We start from the raw sequence: 24,085 nt of genomic DNA, 5'->3' as shown, positions 1-24,085 counted from the left end.
TATTTTAATTATTTTAATAATTTAGTTAATAGTAACAAAATCCCTAGTGTTGTCCGAAAACTTTAGTTGCGTTTCCTTACGTTCGCAGTCCAACTCGCGTGCATGACCGTCAGACTCTTTTTTTCTTCTTCGTCTAAATTTTACGGTGTGTTTGACAACACTCTAATTTGAGTTTTCATTTCCCTTCTACTCTCTCTTTTTATCCTTATTTTTATTTTCTTCCTTTTCCTCCTTTCCCAGTCTCACATTTTTTCTCTCTAAGCCGCTCTTCTTTCTTTTCTTGATAGAGTGTTGTTTTGGACTGTTGGTTTTCAATTTCTTTTTATTATCATTTTGCTGTTGTTGTCGGAGATTTTAAGCTAGAAGATGCAACCGAGACACAGTTTAAATTTCGGCACTTGAAGATAACAAAAATATGGTGAGCTTGTTCTGTTAGCGCTTCAAGTTATCTGCTTTTTTTTATGTATGAATTTTGTACTTCTTTTTATTTTACCCTTTTCATTTCTTAGTTTTCTCGGCAGCCAAACGTTCCCTCAATGTGAAGATTTTGATGGGAATCCCTCATACTCTGACAAATCCCTAACTTGTTAGCCATAGATTATTTCTTTCAGTTCTTTAAACTGGGTTTCTCAAAGAAATGATTGTTTACTAAAGACTTATCCATAATTGCTAAATGTTGATGAACCGTATTCTTTTGCCTTGAAGTTGTAATTTTCTGAAGATTGTCTCCTAAATATGACAGATGGTTTGAATAAAATGTTATGAATATCCCTGTTCGATTGGTTGTTTGGTTTGCCACCTAGTTTTTTAGACATTTTTTTATGGGATATTTTAGCAGATTAGTTTAATTAATAACTTAATTGAGGTTATATACGCTATGGACATATGATTTTATGATACGGGACAAACTTATCAATTTTTATAGACCGAAAATATATTTTTAGTAGAAAATAAAAAAAACATTTAAAATATACAAGAAAATGAAATTTTTAGGGGCGACCGCTCCACTCGCTCTCCCCTTGGTGATGCCTGGGTGCAAATATTGTTTGGTTTATAGATTTGTAAAGACTAAAGTCTTATCTGTATTGCATTATATACCTGCTGTTGCAATATAGTTTGGTTATGAGTTTTTATCAGTAATTGTACCTTATATCATCACTGGATAAATTCTTCTACAGGCTATGGCATTGTTATAAGTTCATCTTTAATTTTGCTAGTGGCATTTAGTCCTTTCTTATTTGTGAGTTTATTACTGTTTGATTCACCTGTTGTGTGTTGGCTCTATCTGTAGAAACTTACTGATTTTGTTGCAGATACATTATGAGGATCGTAGAGCGATGGGAAGTGGTGTTTGCCCCTGGAAATGAAGGAGAGACAACGTTGGAGAGCTGAAGAAGACGCATTGTTGTGTGCATACGTAAAACAATATGGACCGAGGGAGTGGAACCTTGTGTCACACCGCATGAACACGCCCCTAAACCGAGATGCGAAATCTTGCTTAGAAAGGTGGAATAACTACCTCAAACCTGGTATCAAGAAGGGATCCCTTACGGAAGAGGAGCAGCGTCTTGTAATCCGTCTTCAAGCCAAACACGGGAACAAATGGAAGAAAATTGCTGCTGAAGTCCCTGGCAGAACTGCTAAAAGACTGGGAAAGTGGTGGGAGGTATTCAAAGAGAAGCAACAAAGAGAACACAAGGAGAAGCATAAGACGGTAGAATCGGTTGAGAACGGCAAGTACGATAGAATATTAGAAACTTTTGCTGAGAAACTAGTGAAACAGAGGCATAGCTCAACCTTTCCAATGGCCGCTTCCAACGGGGTTTTTCTTCCTACCGACCCACCTTCGCCTGCACCAACTTTACTTCCACCTTGGCTTTCTTCTAATTCCAGCAATACCTCAGTTGTCAGGCCACCTTCCCCCTCTGTGACGTTAAGCTTATCTCCCTCAACAGTGCCAGCTGCCCCTCGAATCCCATGGCTGCAACCTGAGAGAATGTCGGAAACTAACCCTGTTTTGGGAAATATGGTACCCCATGGATCATTTTCTTCTTGTAGTGAGAACATGCTGATATCTGAACTGGTGGACTGCTGCAGGGAGCTAGATGAAGGGCACCGAGCTTGGGCTGCACATAAAAAGGAAGCAGCCTGGAGGTTAAGAAGGGTAGAGTTACAACTGGAATCAGAGAAAGCGGGCCGCAGAAGGAAGAAAATGGAGGAAATCGAGTCGAAGATCGAGGCTCTAAGGGAAGAGCAAAAGACCGCACTTGATATGATTGAAGCTGAATATAGGGAGCAACTAGACGGGCTAAGGAGAGATGCCGAAGCAAAGGATCAAAAATTAGCTGAGCAATGGGGTGCCAAGCATTTGCATCTCACCAAGTTTCTGGAACAAATGGGGTGCAGAGCCAGGGTTGGCGAGCCTAATGGCCGGTGAGCGAAGCTCTTTTATCTGCATCTGCGTTCAACACTCTTTCCGATTACAAGCGCCCATTCTCTTCTCGTATTCTAATATAGATGCTATCTTGTCTGGATGGAAAGGTAGCATTAGCTGAACTAGCTCTATCTTTTGTGTTTACCTCCTACAATATATTAAATTTACATTCCAACTCTTTGAATCCCAGCTATATACATTTGATCGTTTCTCTACATCTGTATTAAATTTACATATATGCGTTTTCGGTATGGTCTAGGCCAGGGTTCTTCAAGCTTCATAAACAGGATTTCTGCTACCTTAACATTGTAGAGATCCATGATTTAGATTATATAATAATGAAAGAGAAGAAAAAAAGAGAGAAATCCAGTGAGAGTTTGGAATTGAGATTCTTGAGTTGTCCAGAACATACAATGAAGAAGGGAGTGACGCATAAAGAGTATATGAAACGAACATCTTAAATTTGGACGAAAATATTAATTGCAGATGCTTTGTGGTTATTAAGTATCATTCATTTTCTGATTGAACCGATTGAATATTTTAGGTCGAGTATGTATAAGGCGATCATTGACTTTTTTTTTTTATAAAAATATATATATTAAAAAAAACTATATCTAAATTCACACTCATACAGATAATTAAACATATATTAGAAATAATGATATTTTAGATCGATATGATATAGATATTTTAAACTATATTTTAGCATTATTAGAGAACTTTAAGTACACTAACTTCAGGATCAAATCGAGTCTGGATATGAGTTTTCAGTAATTGTACCGTGCATTGTTTTTGCTCACTCAAATATTGATTGTCCTGACTTCCTGTATAGCAGTAGCTTTTGCTAGTGGCAGAAATATGTTTTTGCATTCAGTCATTGCGATATATGATCCTATTTTAATACTATAATAAATCGTTTTTTGTTTTTATTTCCCCCTTCAACTTGTCTTTTGCAGTGTTTGGTAACGTTTTGTTGGTCGAGTTTTATAATCAATGCCAAGTTGCAGCGGATATTATTATTAGTTTTTGAATAGTCTTGTGTGATTATAAAATAATTTTTGTCCAAAATCACTTTTAATTATTGATAATGTGTATCAACCCTGTGGACGTAGTTAGAGGTGTGAAAAAAGTCTGATCCAGATGATCCGATCTGTTGATTTATTGGTCCGATCCAAAAATTCGGATATGCGCTTTATTTTTTGATATTTTGATAATTCAGATAGAATATCTAATAGAAAAATAGGATAATCAGATTGAATACACATTAGCTAAATTCTAATTTCGAATTACTTGAAAATCTGATAAAAATTAAGCATTTGGAGTTTAGATAATATTTAGCTTAATGAGCAAGTAACTCACTAACCCACTAAACCTCTAGCCCAAAAAATATGATTTTAAATATAAAAATGTAATATAAAGTCACAAAATATGAAATTGAAATATAAATTTATTTTATCAAATTAAGTTTTATGTTCGGATACGGATATTTGAGTATCTGATATGAAAATTCAGATATTTGAATAATCAAGTATCTAATTTTTCGGATCGGATACAAATCGTAATTTTAGTGATATGTATTTTTTGGATATCCAATATTTGAAAATGCACACTTTTGGACGTAGTTGTTCGCATCTAAAACCTATAAGAAGGACAATATTCTTTTTACCACTAAAATTGCTCAAATGTTATGAAGAATATAACATATTATGTTACGTATAATATTAAATGTTATACTTTTTGATAATATTTTAGATGAAGAAGTCTGTGAATCTCAGCAGGAGGATGTTGCAGAATTTGTAGGCCTGGACTTGCTGTTCGACCAAGACGAGCCGAAGCCTCGGCGACAATAATTGTTTCTCGGATGACATGCTTTATCTTGATAATCCATTGGAGTTGGAAAAGTTTGCGGATTCTACGAGTGAGTGCCATCTCGTTTAGCTGAACATGAGAGTTTAGAATTTTATTAATCTGACTCATACCTCGCTCCCAAGCTATAGTCTGACCATCCAACACATCTCAAAGTTCGGCGTGGAGAACTAAACATCGACCAATATTTCGGTGGAATCTTATTAATCATTGTCCATCACTATCTCGAATAACCCCTCCACCAGCAGCCACCGTCGTACTTTGGTTGATGGCATCATTAGAATTGAGTTTAACGACGCCATTGTTAGGAGGATACCACTGCTGCCATTACATCTACATCCAAGGTTCAAATTTTGAGAGTTGGGCCTGTAAATGAAATGAACGTTCAGCGAACCGTTCATGAATCGTGCGGCGGGAAGTTCGTTTATGTTCGTTTATTTATTAAATGAACGAACATGAACATGAACAAGATTTTGCGTTCGTTTAATTAAATGAATAAACACGAATAGAGGGTTCGTTCGTTCATTTACGTTCGTGAACGTTCGGTTATATGTTCGTTCATTTATGTTCGTTTATTTTTAACCCAATCTTCTTAAATCAATTTTGGTGACCAATTTGTAAGTATCTTAAAAATATTAATTAATCTGATATCCTGATGGTCAACTCAATAATAAACCCAATTTTATTTGAAGATTAATTCCAATATGTTAACCCGTGAGGTGCCTCGCACCTATATTCATTTCCCCCTTATCTTCCCAAACCCTAGTGCCCACTAGAGACGATCGGTGAAAGCTTCAAAACAAGTTATTTTCTAGTGCAATCTAAAGTTTTACAGGTCTGTTTTCATCTCTTTCTCTATTTTTTTTGGCTTAATAGTTGATCTGTAAAGTTCTTGCGGGTATCTTCACCTCTAAAACTCAAGAAAACATTATACTTCTTTCTAGAAATAGATGGGAGGATAAAGGTAACAATCGAAGTATATGAGCATCAGTAAAGAGAAAAATATATAGAATTTGCCGGGAAACAAAACAAAGGTTTCTATGCAATTTCTGAAAAGTGTGTAATAGCGGAAGTAATGGGTATTTCCAGGAAGAACCAGAGAAGGTGAGAGTAGAAACTCTAGATTTGGTTGATTTGCATTGCTGGCTATTTTTCATGAAAGAACAATGGAAGGTATGGTCTCTAGCGTCAAGTTGACAAAACCTTTTTAAAGAACATTAAAATTTAGATCTGTACCACTCTATCAATAGTTGAATAACTTTTTATAATTATATTTTTTTTCAATAAATGTTTTCTTTTACTCACAGCGTGGGTATGTTGAAATCTGGTTTTTAAATATTTTCGATGCATATATTCAACATATGTATGACAAGCGAGAGGCAGACAAAATAGTAGTTCCATTGAAATTCAACACTATATAGGCCACGAGTAGAACACACAAGAATCACAGGTTCAATATGTAACACCCATGACCCGTACCCGACCCAGATACGAATCTGAGGTGCCACATTTGACTTTTCAAACATACGAAAATCACACAGAGGCATAATTTTAAAACTTCTTGTTCCAATCAAAATAAAAAAAAGTAATATCATTCTAAATCGAAAATCATTTCACAAATTATCTTAATAATTTACATAAATAACCTCAAAGGTAAGAGTTTACAAAATACAAAATATATATGTTTACAAAATCGACCATAGCATTTCAAAATAAACATATAATACATGCCAATAGTTTACAAAATAAACAACAACGTACATTTAATTTGCAATGATCTGATCTTCAGAAAGGTATGCTATCTTCAACCCAGATCAATCGTCAACCTTCTTCAAACCTACAAGTGATAGAACACACGCTAAGTCGATGACTTAGTGAGGCAATACAATAGTGCTAACTTATTAACAAGAATCTTATTTGTAATATTAAAACTGTTTTTCAAAGAGCTTCATTGAATTCCATATCAAAAGCATACTTTTGATTAACTATACTGTGTATGTCTTTGTTCCAATTGCCCAAAGTATACTATTGAGAAATCTAGGTATTTGAGTACTATGAGGTTGTGCACTAATGCTGTCACCACAGCTCATAATTTGCACCGAAGTACCACATAATTGTCTCGAAGAACCACATAGGTTGCACCTAAGTGCCACATATGGTTACATCGAAGTGCCACATAGGGTTGCACCGAAGTGCCACATATTTTTCCCGGAGGACCACATAATTATTCCGAAGGACCACATAAACCCTCGACTCTTGGCATGCCAACTATGTAACATCCTCAATACCGGGTTAGTGACTAAATTGAAAAGTTTCAAATTTTGGTGATTAAAATAGAATGAATGAATAGTATAAAGATATATATGTAAATGATTGTGTAGGATTGAATTGAAAGGAAGTAGGAATGGAAGGGCAAAAAGAGTCATTGCAATGATCAATTAATTAAACAAGGGATAAGGATATATATGAATACAAGTGGGTTGAAAAGGAGAGAACCAAAGGCTTCCAGACTTATCTTCTTCTTCTTTCTTCCTTGTACGCGTGAACCAAAGCAAAAGTAAGATTTCTGATTATTGAGTTTCTTGTTAAATTTAATATTGGGTTTTGATTATTAGATGATAACTAAGCTTAAGGAAAGCTTAAGTTATCTTAACATCAAAGGATGATTGAGTTATAAGAGATTTAAGATTTGAAGTTCTTAAATGAAATCTTGGAATAGAGTTCATAACTAGAATTGAAAGTTATATTTGACTTGTCATCAATCTAGTTAAGATATACGAAGTGTTAAAAACGGAATTCAAACATGTTGATTTATTAATGTAATTCTTGAATTACATATGAATGATAGGATTTGAAGGTTTAAGATGAAATAAATGAGTATAAATTGGTTTAAGGATGTGTACTAGAGTTAAGAATGAAAAAGAGGATTAAACATGAAGGATTTAATCCAAATGAATGAACTTTCGGGTTCAAAAAGAGGATTCTAGGCAGAGTGCACCGATGCACATTCATGGTGCATCGATGCATCAAGGTTAAAACCCAGAAATTATATGAATGTGCATCGATGCATTGGTAGTGCATCGATGCACTATTTTTGAAATAAAGACATCGAATGCAATTCGTGCATCGATGCATAAGTAGTGCATCGATGCATCCCATTAATAGTAAAACATCGAATGCAATCGGTGCATCGATGCATAAGGAGTGCATCGATGCATCCCAACAATAATACTACATCGAATACCTTTGATGCACCGATGCATCAGTAGTGCATCGATGCATACCTTCATTAAAAGATGAAATTGACTTTTCTCTTAGTCTAAAGAGTGAACCATTAGAGTATATTAGTTATAATACTGATATACATCCATGTGTGATTATGTAGATACTAAAAGTAAGCTTATTCCGGAACGATCAAAGGATTAGAATCGAAACAAAGCAAAGCTAAGGTAAGTGCATACTAGATGTATATTATAATGGAATAAGACTTGTGATAAGTCTAATCCCTATGTTGATTTTTATAATACAGTAGTTGTGAACATGCATACATGATAATTATTGTGATACATGCATAAGATATATATATGTTCATGTGATATGCTATGTGGTATGATATGTGATATGACCTGTGATATGAGAACATGATATGAAATGACATGAGCTACATGATCACAAGAGAAATGACATGAGCTACATGATCACAAGAGAAATGACATGAGTACATGAACATATGAAAATATAAGAATAATTCCCATAGTATACGATATGAGAATTATAGGTGTAATTGGCATGCCAAGAGTCGAGGGTATAATAGTCCTTCGGGATGTAGTCCTTCGGGACGTAGTCCTTCGGGACGTAGTCCTTCGGGACGTAGTCCTTCGGGATGTAGGAGTCCTACGGGACGAATACTGAACTAAGGTTCGGTGCCCCATGAGGGAATAGATACGAGCTGTGGTGACAGCATTAGTGCACAACCTCAATGCACTCACATACCTCTAATCTCAATAATATACATGGGCAATGCAATTGAAATACTGATTTACAGTGAAAGTGATACAAGAAGGTAAGTTTCGTATGTGCATTATATGATTATATATGTTATCATGTGATAAATAAATGCACATTGAAATGTCATGAGCCAATGGTAAGTATGAACATTCATAAGTTTATCGTTGCATATTCATTTATTGCCTCACTAAGTCTATGACTTAGCGTGTAAGTGATTTACACGTAGGTACCAAGAATCAGGAAGAGTGGAAATAGAAGTAGCACAGGCAGCAATACTACTAAGAGATCAGATCAGAAGTAAATTGACAAAGTATGTACTTGATTATGTATAGAGTGTTGGTATGTAATAAGTGTTCATTACGAATACTCTGATCGATTTTGTATTTTATGGTCTTATGTAAAATTAATGTATTTCGTTTTAATGAAAGTTTTAAAAAAAAAATTCGGGATTTTCTGTAAGAGTCAAAGATTTGAAAAGTCAATGTGACACCTCGGACTTGTATTCGGGTCGGATATGAGTTAAGGGTGTTACATTTAATGGTATCAGAGCCAGGTTTAGTCGATTCTCGGCATAAACTGAAGTCTAGAGTGTCTTATAAGGTATACATGCCAACAAATAGTGGAAACTTCTGATCTGATGGAATAGTAAGTATGCTGTTTTGCTAATAGAACTATATGGTTGTATTTTTATAGATGTCCGGACAGGGTAGATCTAGAAATGAAGCGGGAGATGATAGACCCGCTGAAAGCAGTAATTCACCTGCCCCGGCCAGGCAGAGTGAAGAACAGACATCCTCTGGAATGCCTGTAAATGATCAAGATATATTCTTTAGAACGTTAGACGCGGTATTGACGCGTTTCCAACCTCCTGTTATTTCAACTCCAAAAATAAATGTTGCGAAAGAGTTGAAGGGATTGGGAGCTCCAGAGTTTAAAGGGGAAGCTAATGAAGGTCCTGTTACTACGGACCTTTGGCTTAATGACATGAAAGTCATGCTTACGGGACTTCATTGTTTCGATGCTGATAAGTTAGATGGAGTAATTTCCTTGTTGAGAGGACAAGCAAGGATCTGGTGGACTAATGTTACATTGAGGATGACTAACGCCCAAGTAACTTGGTCATTATTTTTAGAAGAATTCAAATATAAGTACATCGGAGATCAATTTGTTCGTCAAATGAAGCAAGAGTTCATGAATCTGAAACAATGGAATCACACTGTATATGAGTATGAGTGTGAATTCAATAAGTTGAGTCGTTTTGCTGCCGAGCTTGTTCCTACTGAGAAAGATGCTTGTGAGTGGTTCGTAGAGGGATTACGTCCTCGGTTGAAGGAGATATTGATTGTATTGAATCTATCCTCATTTCAAAAGGTAGTCAATCGTGTCAAAGCTTTGGAAAGAGCTCAGAATGAGAGATTTGAAAATTCAATGACTCAAACAGTCAAAGAGAACAGGTGCTTCTTCGAGTTCCGCACCATCAAAAAGAGGTAGAGATGCTGGTTCTCGACCTCAAGCTAAATCGGAGTCAGTGGTATCCTCAGCTAGAGGATCAAATCCGATGAGAGGCAAACAAACTCAATCAGCAGGATCGGGGGCTGGGAGAACTAATCAGAGTCAAGCCAGACAATGTCCGCATTGTGGAAAAAATCATTTAGGGGTATGCCGGATGATTTCTGGAGTCTGCTTTAGATGTGGAGACGCCGGACACTTCGTTCGAGACTGTCCAATGTCAACTAGTGAACCTGTACAGCCTGAGAGGTCTGTTTCTGTAACCCAGAGGGGAAGAGGTAGAGGCAGAGGAAGAAGTCAGTCAGAGTCCTCTGCTCAACAAGAGATACACTCCACTGCTCGGGTGTACAACCTCAAGACCAATGATGATTGTGTTGACCCAGATATTATAACAGGTACCTTTCTATTGTTTGACAAAGGTGTTATTGTATTGATTGATCCCGGGGTCTACATATTCATACATTACTAGTAAGTTAGTGAAAGAATTGAACATTCCGTTAGAAATTACTAGCAAGGAGGTGATAGTGACGAATCCATTAGGGCACAGTGCCCGAGTAAATATGGTGAGCCGAGGGTGTCCCATACGGATTCAGGGAATTGAATTCCCTGCTAATCTGATGGAATTACCTTTTGATGAATTCGAAGTGATATTGGGTATGGATTGGTTATATCGTTATTACGCTGATGTCGATTGTAGATTGAAAAGAGTGACGTTGAGAAGTTCCGAAGGAGTAGAAATTATTGTATTTAGTGAAAGATGGAATCCGTTAGCAAATGTGATTTCAGTGATGACTGCAAAGAAGTTACTGCTACATGGATGTTAAGGGTTTATTGCTAATGTACTGGATGTTAGAACCAAGGAGAAAGGGATTGAAGGGATTCCTAGTAGAGAGTTTCTCGATGTATTTCCTGCAGAGTTGCCATGTTTACCTCCTGACCGAGAGGTAGAATTTCAGATTGAGATAATACCGGGAACAGTGTCCATTGCAATGGCACCATATAGAATGGCTCCAAAAGAATTGCAAGAATTAAAGATTCAATTAAAGGAGCTATTGGACAAAGGGTTTATTAGACCAAGTGTATCACCTTGGGGAGCTCCAGTTTTATTTGTTAAGAAGAAAGATGGATCCATGCGTCTTTGTATCGATTACAGACAACTCAATAAAGTAACCATCAAGACCAAGTATCCACTTCCCCGAATCGACGATTTATTTGATCAATTAAATGAGGCTTCAGTGTTCTCAAAAATTGATTTACGTTCGGGTTATCATCAATTAAAGATTCAAGAAAAAGACATTTCAAAAACGGTGTTTAGAACAAGATATGGTCACTATGAATTTATCGTGATGCCGTTTGGAGTTACGAATGCACCAGCTGCTTTTATGGATTTAATGAACAGAATTTTACAACCGTATTTGGATCAGTTTGCTGTGGTGTTCATTGATGATATTTTAATATATTCAAAGTCAGAGGAAGAGTATAGTTCGCATTTGAGGATTGTCTTACAGATATTACGAGATAAAAAGCTTTATGCAAAATTTTCTAAATGTGAATTCTGGTTGAATGAAGTGGCATTCCTTGGACATGTAATTTCGGCAGAAGGAGTTCGAGTGGATCCCCAAAAGATTAAATCTAATCTGGAGTGGGAAGTTCCAAAGAATATATCGGAAGTTAGAAGTTTTCTGGGTTAGCTGGTTATTATCGAAGGTTTGTTAAAAACTTTTCGATTATAGCATTACCCTGACTAAACTGTTGAAAAAGGAAATAAATTTGTTTGGACTCAAGAATGTCAAGAGAGTTTTGAAAGTTAAAGAAGATTCTTACAGAAGCTCCAGTGTTAGTTCAACCTGAGTCTGGAAAGGATTTTGTAGTGTATAGTGATGCGTCTCATAATGGCTTGGGATGCGTGTTAATGCAAGAAGGCAAGGTGGTGGCCTACGCTTCGAGGCAATTAAAACCTCATGAGAAGAATTATCCGACACACGATTTGGAGATGGCTGCAGTAGTGTTCGCTCTAAAAATATGGCGTCACCACTTGTATGGTGAAAAGTGCTAATTGTATACGGATCACAAGAGTTTAAAGTACTTGATGACTCAGAAAGAGTTGAATCTAAGACAAAGAAGGTGGGTAGAATTTCTCAAAAATTATGATGTGGTGATTGATTTCCATCCTGGAAAGGCAAATGTGGTAGCTGATGCCTTGAGTCGAAAGACGTTTGCAGCTTTGCGAGCTCTTGATGCTAGATTATCGTTAAGAGGAGATGGTGCAATTTGTGCAGAACTGACTGTCAAGCCAGTATGGCTAAATCGAATTAAAGAATTTCAAGTTAAAGATGAAAAGTGTTTAAAGAGGATACAACAGATAAAGAATGGAGAGGGTACGGATTATGAGATTAAGTCTGACGAGAACTTGTATTATCGAGAAAGATTAGTAATTCCAGATGATGATGAATTAAAGAATGATTTATTGACGGAAGCTCATTGTAGCCCATTGACAATGCATCCAGGAGGGAACAAAATGTATATGGATCTCAAGAGTCGATATTGGTGGTCGAGAATGAAGAAAGACATTACAGAATTTGTATCAAAGTGTTTGACTTGTCAACAAGTCAAAGCTGAGCATCAAGTTCCGTCAGGATTGTTACAACCAATTTCAATTCCTCAATGGAAATGGGAAAACATAACGATGGATTTTGTGACGGGTTTGCCTTTAACTCCGAACAAAAAAGATTCAATCTGGGTAATCGTGGATAGATTGACTAAGTCAGCCCATTTTATTCCAGTACGAACTGATTTCTCCATGGATAGGTATGTTGAATTGTATATAAGAGAGATTATACGTTTGCATGGTATACCTATTTCCATAGTTTCTGATCGGGATCCTAGATTCACATCACGGTTTTGGAAGTCATTACATGGAGCATTGGGAACTCGGTTAAACTTCAGTACAGCGTTTCATCCTCAAACTGATGGTCAATCAGAGCGAACTATCCAAATTCTGGAGGATATGCTTAGAGCGAGTGTCATTGAATTCAAAGGATCATGGGAAAAATATTTACCACTTGCGGAATTTGCATACACAATAGTTATCAGTCAGCATCAAATGGCTCCCTATGAAGCTCTTTACGGAAGAAAATGTCGTACGCCCTTGAACTGGTATGAACTTAAGGATCGAGAAGTTATTGGTCCTGAGTTGATTCAGAATACGGAAGAGAAAGTTCAAGTAATTCAGAATAATCTAAAAGCTGCAGCTGATAGACAGAAATCGTATGCCGATTTAAAAAGGAAAGAAATTGAATTTCAAGTCGGAGATAAAGTTTTCTTGAAAATGTCTCCGTGGAAGAAAATATTGAGGTTTGGAAGTAAAGGAAAGTTTAGTCCTCGGTTCATTGGACCTTATGAGATTACTAGGAGGGTAGGATCAGTAGCATATCAGCTAGTTTTGCCACCTGAAATGGAAAAGATACACAATGTTTTTCATGTCTCAATGCTTAGGAATATAGATCTGATCCATCTCACGTTGTGACTACTGAAGAAATTGAGATTCGACCAATTTAATTTATGAGGAAGAACCTGTTCAAATATTAGCTCATGAAGTCAAGCAATTAAGGAACAAGACTATTCCATTGGTTAAAGTCTTGTGGAGAAATCACAAAATAGAGGAAGCAACATGGGAACGTGAAGAGGACATGAGGATTAAGTATCCCTACCTCTTTACATAATGAAAATTCGAGGACGAATTTTCTTAAGGGGGAGAGAATTGTAACATCCTCAATACCGGTTAGTGACTAAATTGAAAAGTTTCAAATTTTGGTGATTAAAATAGAATGAATGAATAGTATAAAGATATATATGTAAATGATTGTGTAGGATTGAATTGAAAGAAAGTAGGAATGGAAGGGCAAAAGAGTCATTGCAAGGATCAATTAATTAAATAAGGGACAAGGATATATATGAATACAAGTGGGTTGAAAAGGAGAGGCTTCCAGACTTATCTTCTTCTTCTTTCTTCCTTGTACGCGTGAACCAAAGCAAAAGTAAGATTTCTGATTATTGAGTTTCTTGTTAAATTTAATATTGGGTTTTGATTATTAGATGATAACTAAGCTTAAGGAAAGCTTAAGTTATCTTAACATCAAAGGATGATTGAGTTATGAGAGATTTAAGATTTGAAGTTCTTAAATGAAATCTTGGAATAGAGTTCATAACTAGAATTGAAAGTTATATTTGACTTGTCATCAATCTAGTTAAGATATACGAAGTGTTAAAAACAGAATTCAAACATGTTGATTTATTAATGTAATTCTTGAATTACATATGAATGATAGGATTTGAAGGTTTAAGATGAAATAAATGAGTATAAATTGGTTTAAGGATGTGTACTAGAGTTAAGAATGAAAAGGGGATTAAACATGAAGGATTTAATCCAAATGAATGAACTTTCGGGTTCAAAAAGAGGATTCTGGGCAGAGTGCACCGATGCACATTCATGGTGCATCGATGCATCAAGGTTAAAACCCAGAAATTATATGAATGTGCATCGACGCATTGGTAGTGCATCGATGCACTATTTTTGAAATAAAGACATCGAATGCAATTCGTGCATCGATGCATAAGTAGTGCATCGATGCATCCCATTAATAGTAAAACATCGAATGCAATCAGTGCATCGATGCATAAGGAGTGCATCGATGCATCCCAACAATAATACTACATCGAATACCTTTGATGCACCGATGCATCAGTAGTGCATCGATGCATACCGGAAATTGACTTTTCTCTTAGTCTAAAGAGTGAACCATTAGAGTATATTAGTTATAATACTGATATACATCCATGTGTGATTATGTAGATACTAAAAGTAAGCTTATTCCGGAACGATCAAAGGATTAGAATCGAAACAAAGCAAAGCTAAGGTAAGTGCATACTAGATGTATTTAATGGAATAAGACTTGTGATAAGTCTAATCCCTATGTTGATTTTTATAATACAGTAGTTGTGAACATGCATACATGATAATTATTGTGATACATGCATAAGATATATATATGTTCATGTGATATGCTATGTGGTATGATATGTGATATGACCTGTGATATGAGAACATGATATGAAATGACATGAGCTACATGATCACAAGAGAAATGACATGAGCTACATGATCACAAGAGAAATGACATGAGTACATGAACATATGAAATATAAGAATAATGCCCATAGTATACGATATGAGAATTATAGGTGTAATTGGCATGCCAAGAGTCGAGGGTATAATAGTCCTTCGGGATGTAATCCTTCGGGACGTAGTCCTTCGGGATGTAGTCCTTCGGGACGTAGTCCTTCGGGATGTAGTCCTTCGGGACGTAGTCCTTCGGGATGTAGGAGTCCTACGGGACGAATACTGAACTAAGGTTCGGTGCCCCATGAGGGAATAGATACGAGCTGTGGTGACAGTATTAGTGCACAACCTCAATGCACTCACATACCTCTAATCTCAATAATATACATGGGCAATGCAATTGAAATACCGATTTACAGTGAAAGTGATACAAGAAGGTAAGTTTCGTATGTGCATTATATGATTATATATGTTATCATGTGATAAATAAATGCACATTGAAATGTCATGAGCCAATGGTAAGTATGAACATTCATAAGTTTATCGTTGCATATTCATTTATTGCCTCACTAAGTCTATGACTTAGCGTGTAAGTGATTTACACGTAGGTACCAAGAATCAGGAAGAGTGGAAATAGAAGTAGCACAGGCAGCAATACTACTAAGAGATCAGATCAGAAGTAAATTGACAAAGTATGTACTTGATTATGTATAGAGTGTTGGTATGTAATAAGTGTTCATTACGAATACTCTGATCGATTTTGTATTTTATGGTCTTATGTAAGTTAATGTATTTCGTTTTAATGAAAGTTTTAAAAAAATTTCCGGGATTTTCTGTAAGAGTCAAAGATTTGAAAAGTCAATGTGACACCTCGGACTTGTATTCGGGTCGGATATGAGTTAAGGGTGTTACAAACTATACCTCTAATCCTCATACATATACATTGTGCTTTTAATCACATAATTAGGTTTAATCCTTATTCAAAGTGTTTTTTATTCACATAGCTTCTCTGTCATAGAATAGATTCACATTCATTGGTTCGAAGCTCATATATTCATAACACATATTCATAATACATAGTTTGCAACATTTGGAAATTGAATAAAACATTTAAATAAAACATAAAATAGATTTATAGTTTTCGATCGAAAACACTGAGGTTGGCTTTTCGCAAGCCTTCCTCAATTCTATTACGAAAAGAGAAGTTGCACTCACCTTTGCCTCACTAAAGTCTAATCCAAATCTTTTCAAGTCGATATTCAAAATGCCAAGCTGACTGGAAATTCACTTTCGTTCAGTCACTATACAAATAATCTAGAATCAATATCAATCTTATCTCAATTATATCGAATCATAATAACTTGATATACAAGAACCCTATATTTCATTTCATACTTGGGGGTATCGATACACTCCTCAGTGTACCAATACAAAAATAGCACTTGATGTTTTGAGGGTATCGATACACTCCTCAGTGTACCGATACAGAAATGACATTTGATCTTTTGAGGGTATCGATACACTCCTCAGTGTACCGATACACAAATTACATTCGATGTTTTTAGGGTATCGATACACTCCTAAGTATACCGATACACACTCATACAAATACGCATGTTCAACTCATGAGGTATCGGTACCTCTCCTAAGGGTACCGATACACTAGGCCCATAATGGCCATTTTAAACTCGAAAATCACTTAAAATCCACCCAAAAACTCTCTTAAGAGTTTATAAACTCACCTTTATACCTTCAAACCAACTTGTACACATTTATAACTCTCAAACATCTCAAATTCTCATTTAAATACTTAAATCTTCAAATCATACTCAACATTCAAACATGCTATTACCTAATTATATCACTCATAATCTTTTAATTAACCTATTGACAAGTCAAAAATCTTATTTAAACTTCAAAAACTCATCCATAATAAAATTTCATCTAAAAACCCATTTTACAAATCATTCTCTAAAATACTCATCTTGTTGTTTTAATGTTATATAAGCTTTCCTTAAGCTCATATAATAACCAACCTTCCATTATTAAACCAGAAATTAAAGGAACAATAAAAAATTTAGATCCTTACCTTTGCCACTGGCGTCCATGATGATAAGAAGAAGAGAAAGAAATAGTGCAACTCTTCTCTCATTACCTCATATTTATCCTAAAATATCATTCCCCTGTAATTTACCATTTTTCCCTTGTTAAACATTCATATTTGCTATAATACCCAACACACAAAATTTCTCCATAAATCACTACACTTATCACTTATTCTAAATCAACCACTGAATTTATAAGATCCTACAATTTGGTCACTTACCCGGTAATTGGGATGTTACAAATCTCCCCTTAAGAAAATTTGTCCTCGAATTTTCATTACACAAAAAGGTGGGGATATAGCTTCCTCATATCCTCTTCACGCTCCTACGTAGCTTCTTCTACTTTATGGTTTCTCCAAAGAGCCTTCACTAATGGGATCATTTTATTCCTCAACTGCTTGCTCTCGAAAGCTAGAATCTGAACCAGTTATCCCTCATATGTTAAATTAGATTGAACTTCTATTTCATATAGAGTTATGATGTGAGCAGGGTCAGATCGATATTACTGAAGCATCGACACATGGAAAACATTATGAATCTTTTCCATTTTTGGAGGTAATATTAACTGGTAAGCTACAGGTCCAACTCTTTTCAGAATTTCATAAGGTTCAATGAACCTAGGACTCAGTTTTCCTTTACGCCCAAAACGAAGCACCTTATTCCAAGGTGATACTTTCAAAAACACCTTATCGCCCTCTTGAAATTCAATCTCTTTTCTTTTCAAACGATGTATGAATTTTGTCTGTCCGAGGCAATTTTCAAATTATACTGAATCACTTCAACTTTTTCTTCCACTTCTTTGATCAAATCTAGACCATGAACTTCTCGATCCTTTAATTCATACCAATTAAGTGGTGTTATACACTTTCTTCCATATAATGCTTCATACGGTGCCATCTTGATACTAGATTGATAGATGTTATTATAGGTAAATTAAACAAGGCAAAAATATCTTTCCCACGATCCAGCAAAATCAATCACACACACTCTCAACATATCTTCCAGAATCTGAATTGTTCGCTCTGATTGTTCATCAGTATGAGGATGAAACACCATGTTAAAATTCAATCGGGTACCTAATGCTCTTTGCAAAGATTTCAAGAATCTCGAAGTGAATCTGGAATCTTTATCAGAAACTATCGAGATTGGAATACCATGAAGCCTCACGATCTCCTTGATATACAACCCCGTATGTTTCTCCATAGAGAAGTCAGTTCGCACTGGAATGAAATGTGCAGTCTTGGTAAGACGATCAATAATTACCCAAATCGAATCCTTTTTACCCGACGATAAAGGTAAACCCGTTACGAAGTCCATCGTAATGTTTTCCCATTTCCACTGCGGAATTGAGATGGGTTGCAACAAACCGGAAGGCATCTGATGCTCAGCTTTCACTTGTTGACAATTTAAACACTTTGCTACAAATTCTGTAATATCTTTCTTTATACCAGGCCACCAATAACGCTCTTTCAAATCTTGATACATCTTGTTCCCTCCTGGGTGCATTGTTAAGGCACTACAATGTGCTTCATACAAAATATATCATTTTAGCTCATAGTCATTAGGGACATATACACGATTCTTGAAATATAAGCATCCTTTTGACTAAATTTTGAAGTTTTCAAGTCCACATTTCTCTACTCAATCAAACTAAGCTAAACACTTATCATCTTTATTTTGTAACTCCTGGATCCGATCCAACAACATTGGTTTCAACCTTAATTCAACCATCAATGAACCATTTTCTTTTACCATCAATCGAACGTTCAAACTACGCAAAGCGGTAAAAGTCTTTCAACTAAGAGCATCTGTTACGACGTTGGCTTTCCCTGGATAATAGTCAATGATCGCATCATAGTCCTTCATTAACTACATCCATACTCTTTGCCTTAAATTTAACTCCTTTTGAATCAACAAATACTTCAAGCTTTTATGATCAGTGAAGATGTAGCAACGTTCTCCATACAAATAGTGCCGCCAAATTTTCAATGCAAAGACCACAACTGCTAACTCCAGATCATGCGTTGGATAATTCTTTTCATGAGGCTTCAGCTGTCTCGAAGCATAAGTAACTAATTTTTCATCTTGCATTAGGACACATCCCAAACCATTATAAGACGTGTCGCTAAAAATTGTGAAATCCTTGTTTGATTCCAGTTGCACCAACACCGGAGCTTCAGTCACAATTTCTTCAATGTTTCAAAGCTTTTTTGGCAATAAGGAGTCCATTCAAAATGTACATCCTTTCTTAATAATTTGGTTAAAGGTAAAGATATCATCGAAACGTTTTTGACAAACCTCCTATAATAACCTACGAGACCCAAGAAACTTCAAACTTCCGACATATTTTCCAAAATATCCCATTCTAATATAGCTCTAACTTTTTGTGGGTCTACCCGAATGCCCTCTACCGAAACCACGTGTCCAAGGAATGCTACTTCAGATAACCAAAACTCACACTTTGAAAACTTCGTGTAAAGTTTCTTATCTCGTAACGTTTGAAGAACTACATGAAGATGAAAATCGTGATCCTCATTTGACTTAGAATACACTAATATGTCATCAATAAAGATGATCATGAACTGATCAATGTACGATTGAAAAACTCTATTCATCAAGTCAATTAACGTTGTAGGTGCATTTGTTAACCCAAATGGAATTACAACAAATTCATAATGACCATATCGAGTCCTAAATGTCGTTTTAGGAACAACTTTTTCTTGAATTTTCAACTGATGATACCCAGAGCGTAAACCAATCTTTAAAAACACGGTCGCTCCCTTGAGTTGATTAAATAGATCATCTATCCTTGGAATAGGATATTTGTTCTTTATGGTCATCTTATTAAGCTGACGATAATCTATACAGAGGCACATCGAACTATCTTTATTCTTTATGAATAACACTGGAGCACCCTATGGAGGCACACTAGGTCTAATAAACCCTTTATCCAAAAGCTCCTACAGCTGAGCTTTTAACTCTTTCAACTCTCTCGGAGCTATCCTATAAGGAGCCATCAAAATGGGTGCTAATCCTGACATCACTTCAATTTGAAACTCAATCTCCCTATCTGGAGGCAACCAAGACAAATCATCCGGAAACACTTCTGGAAATTTTCTGACTGTCGGAATATCTTCAAGCTTACTTCCTATATCTCTTGTATTGATTACATTAGCAATGTATGCCTGACATCCTTGCCGCATCAACTTCTAAGCCAACATTACTGATATCACATTATTTAAAGGATGGATTCTTTCACTGACTACACTAACTTCCAATCCCTCCAGACTTGTTAACTGCACTCGTTTCAGTCGACAATCCTTTATTCAATTTACTATTGACATAGGAGTAATTTAAGCTTAAATCAATCAAAACTAAGATAGATTTACCAGCTATATGCAAAGTACATGCAATGACTTCCGAGTCATCACAATCTTCATTGGTCTTCAAATTGTAAACCCGAGCTATAGAATGCACTTCAGGTTGAGCAATAGACTCAGATTGATTTCTTCCTCATCCTCGACCTCTTTCTCTCACTGGTGCAACCATAGATCTTTCTGTCTGAGCAGGCTCTCCAGTCATCATTGGGCAATCTCGAATAAAATGTCATGCCTCTTCACATTTAAAACAAACTTCGGAGACCCGTCGGCACACTCCACCATGGTTCTTTCCACAATGCTGACATTGCTTCTGCTTATCCACTCCAGATTCCACCGAATAAGCTTGTCTTGCTCTTCCCAAATTTGATCCTCTACCCGAGGATGTTGCGGATTCTGCTCTGGTCTGAGGTCGAGAACTTGAACCTCTACTCATCTTTGATTACGAAGAACCAAACGATGCATCAAATCTTTTATTCGATTCCATCCGCTGTTCCACAAACCTTTCATTTTGAGCTCACTCCAAGGCTTTAGCTCAGTTCACAACCTCTTGGAAGGAAGATAGGTTAAGAGACAACAACAACTCTTTCAATCTGGGTTGCAAACCCTTCACAAACCAATCACAAGAGTCATTCTCTGTAGAAACTAACTCGACAGTAAATCTACTTAACTTGTTGAATTCGTACTCAAACTCATACACCATACGATTCCCTTGCTTTAGATTCATGAATTCTTTCTTCATCTACTGAATAAACTGATCTCCTTTGTACTTGTTCTTAAACTCTTCCAGAAAGAAGGGCCAATTCACCAGATCTCTTGAAGCTCGCATCGTCACATTCGACCACCAAATTCTAGCTTAACCTCTTAATAATAAAACAACGCCATCCAATTTCTATAGTTCAGAGCAATGGATATTCCCTAACATAACCTTCAAGTCATGAAGCCACATATCGGCAATAACTGGACCTTCTTATGTTTCTCCCCTAAATTTCGACGCTCCCATACTTCTCAATTCTTTGGGAATATTCATCTTAGGAGTTGAAGAGATACACAGTTGGAAACGCGTCATGATATCGTCTAACGTCTGAAAGAATTTCCCCTGATCTTGAACAGACACTCCAGGCTGTGTCTGCTCCTCACTCTGTCTGCTAGGGGCAGAGGAGTTACTACTCTCCTCCATCATATATCCCAAATCACTTCAGGAGCCTTCAAAGTTCGACATCTATTAAGATCAAATTACTAAAGGTATTAGCAAAGATATCATATTGATTCCATAATCAGATCAGAAAACTTTATTAAAAATTGGCATGTACTCTTTTTTTAAAACCAAAAACGACTTCATTTTGAACTTAAAATCACTTAAACCATAGCTCTGATATCATTAAATGTAACATCCCTGACCCCTACTCGACCCAGATACGAATTCGAGGTGCCACATTTGATTTTTCAAACCTACGAAAATCACAAATAGGCATAATTTTAAAACTTATTATTCCAATCAAAATAAAGAAAGTAATACCATTCTAAATCAGAAATCATTTCACAAAATATCTTAATAATTTACATAAATAACCTCAAAGGTAAGAGTTTACAAAATAAAAAATATATATGTTTACAAAATCGACTAGAGCATTTCAAAATAAACATATAATACATGCCAACAGTTTACAAAATAAACAACAACCTATATTTAATTTGCAATGATCTGAACTTCAGAAACGTATGCTATCCTCAACCCCAGATCAATCGTCAACCTTCTTCAAACCTACGCGTGAGAGAACACACGCTAAGTCGATGACTTAGTGGGGCAATACAATAGTGGTAACTTATTAACAAGAATCTTATTTGTAATATTAAAACTGTTTTTCAAAGAGCTTCATTGAATTCCATATCAAAAGCATACTTTTGATTAAGTATATTGTGTATGTCTTTGTTCCAATTGCCCAAAGTATACTATTGAGAAATCTAGGTATTTGAGTACTATGAGGTTGTGCACTAATGTTGTCACCACAGCTCATAATTTGCACCGAAGTGCCATATAATTATCCCGAAGGACTACATAGGTTGTACTGAAGTACCACATAGGGTTGCACCGAAGTGCAACATATTTGTCCCGGAGGACCACATAATTATCCCGAAGGACCACATAGATCCTCGAATCTTGGCATGCCAACTATACCTCTAATCCTCATACATATACATTGGGCTTATAATCATATAATTAGGTTTAATCCTTATTCAAAGTATTTCTTATTCATATAGCTTCTTTGTCAATAGAATATATTCGCATTCACTGGTTCAAAGCTCATATGATCATAGCACATATTCATAATACATAGTTTGTAACAATTGAAAATTGAATAAAACATTTAAATAAAACATAAAATAAATATATAATTTTCGATCGAAAACACTGAGGTTGGCTTATCACAAGCCTTCCTCAATTCTATTAAGAAAAGAGAAGTTGCACTCACCTTTGCCTCATTGAAGTCTAATCAAAATATTTTCAAGTCGATATTCAAAATGTCAAGCTGACTGGAAATTCACTTCCGTTCAGTCACTACATAAACAATCTAGAATCAATATCAATCTCATCCCAATTATATTGAATCATAATAACTTGATATACAAGAACTCTATATTTCATTTCATACTTGGGGGTATCGATACACTCCTCAGTGTACTGATACACAAATAACACTCGATGTTTTGAGGGTATCGATACACTCCTTAGTGTACCGAAACATAGATGGCATTCAATGTTTTGAGTGTATCAATACACTCCTCAGTATACTGATACATAAATGGCATTTGATGTTTTGAAGGTATCGATACACTCCTAAGTGTACCGATACACACTCATACAAATACGCATGTTCAACTCATGAGATATCGGTATCTCTCCTAAGGGTACCGTTACACTAGGCCCATAATAGCCATTTTCAACTCGAAAATCACTAAAAATCCACCCAAAAACTCTCTTAAACACATACTTTGAGTTTATAAACCCACCTTTATACCTTCAAACCAACTTGTACACATTTATAACTCTCAAACATCCCAAATTCTCATTTAAACACTGAATCTTCAAATCATACTCAACATTCAAACATGTTATTACTCAATTCTATCACTCCTAATCTTTTAATTAACATATTGACAAGTCAAAAATCTTATTTAAACTTCTAAAACTCATCCATAACAAAATTTCATCTAAAAACCCATTTTACAAATCCTTCTCTAAAATACTCATCTTGTTGTTTAAATGCTATATAAGCTTTCCTTAAGCTTATATAATAACCAACCTTCCATTACTAAACCAGAAATTAAAGGAACAATTAAAAATTTAGATCCATACCTTTGCCACTGGTGTCCACGATGAGAAGAAGAAGAGAAAGAAAGAGTGCAACTCTTATCTCATTACCTCATATTTATCCTAAAATATCATTTCCCTACAATTTACCATTTTGCCTTTGTTAAACATTCATATTTTCTAATAATACCCAACACACAAAATTCCTCCATAATTCACTAAACTTATCACTTATTCTAATTCAACCACTGCATTTATAAGTTCCTACAATTTCGTCACTTACCCGGTAATTGGGATGTTACACAATACATCAGATCAAACCAGCTTAGAGATAAATGTAAAAGAAAAGGTAGA

The 24,085-nt window shown here is 35.8% G+C and overlaps 1 protein-coding gene across 1 annotated transcript; it reads left to right on the top strand.

Moving 5' to 3' along the window:
* Positions 1 to 206: 206 nt before the first annotated feature.
* On the top strand, positions 207 to 2,618 carry LOC120188174 (transcription factor AS1-like). The gene is made up of 2 exons (XM_039191686.1): positions 207 to 418; positions 1,314 to 2,618. Exon 2 carries the CDS (start codon positions 1,364 to 1,366, stop codon positions 2,435 to 2,437), a length of 1,074 nt encoding a protein of 357 aa, XP_039047617.1. The 5' UTR covers positions 207 to 418; positions 1,314 to 1,363; the 3' UTR covers positions 2,438 to 2,618.
* Positions 2,619 to 24,085: the final 21,467 nt, after the last annotated feature.

Source organism: Hibiscus syriacus, unplaced genomic scaffold (assembly GCF_006381635.1).
Source record: "Hibiscus syriacus cultivar Baekdansim isolate YM2019G1 unplaced genomic scaffold, ASM638163v2 tig00116939_pilon, whole genome shotgun sequence".
Classification (NCBI taxonomy): domain Eukaryota; kingdom Viridiplantae; phylum Streptophyta; class Magnoliopsida; order Malvales; family Malvaceae; genus Hibiscus; species Hibiscus syriacus.
The sequence above is the reverse complement of the archived record's forward strand: the minus strand, read 5'-3'. Positions and strand labels throughout refer to the sequence as shown.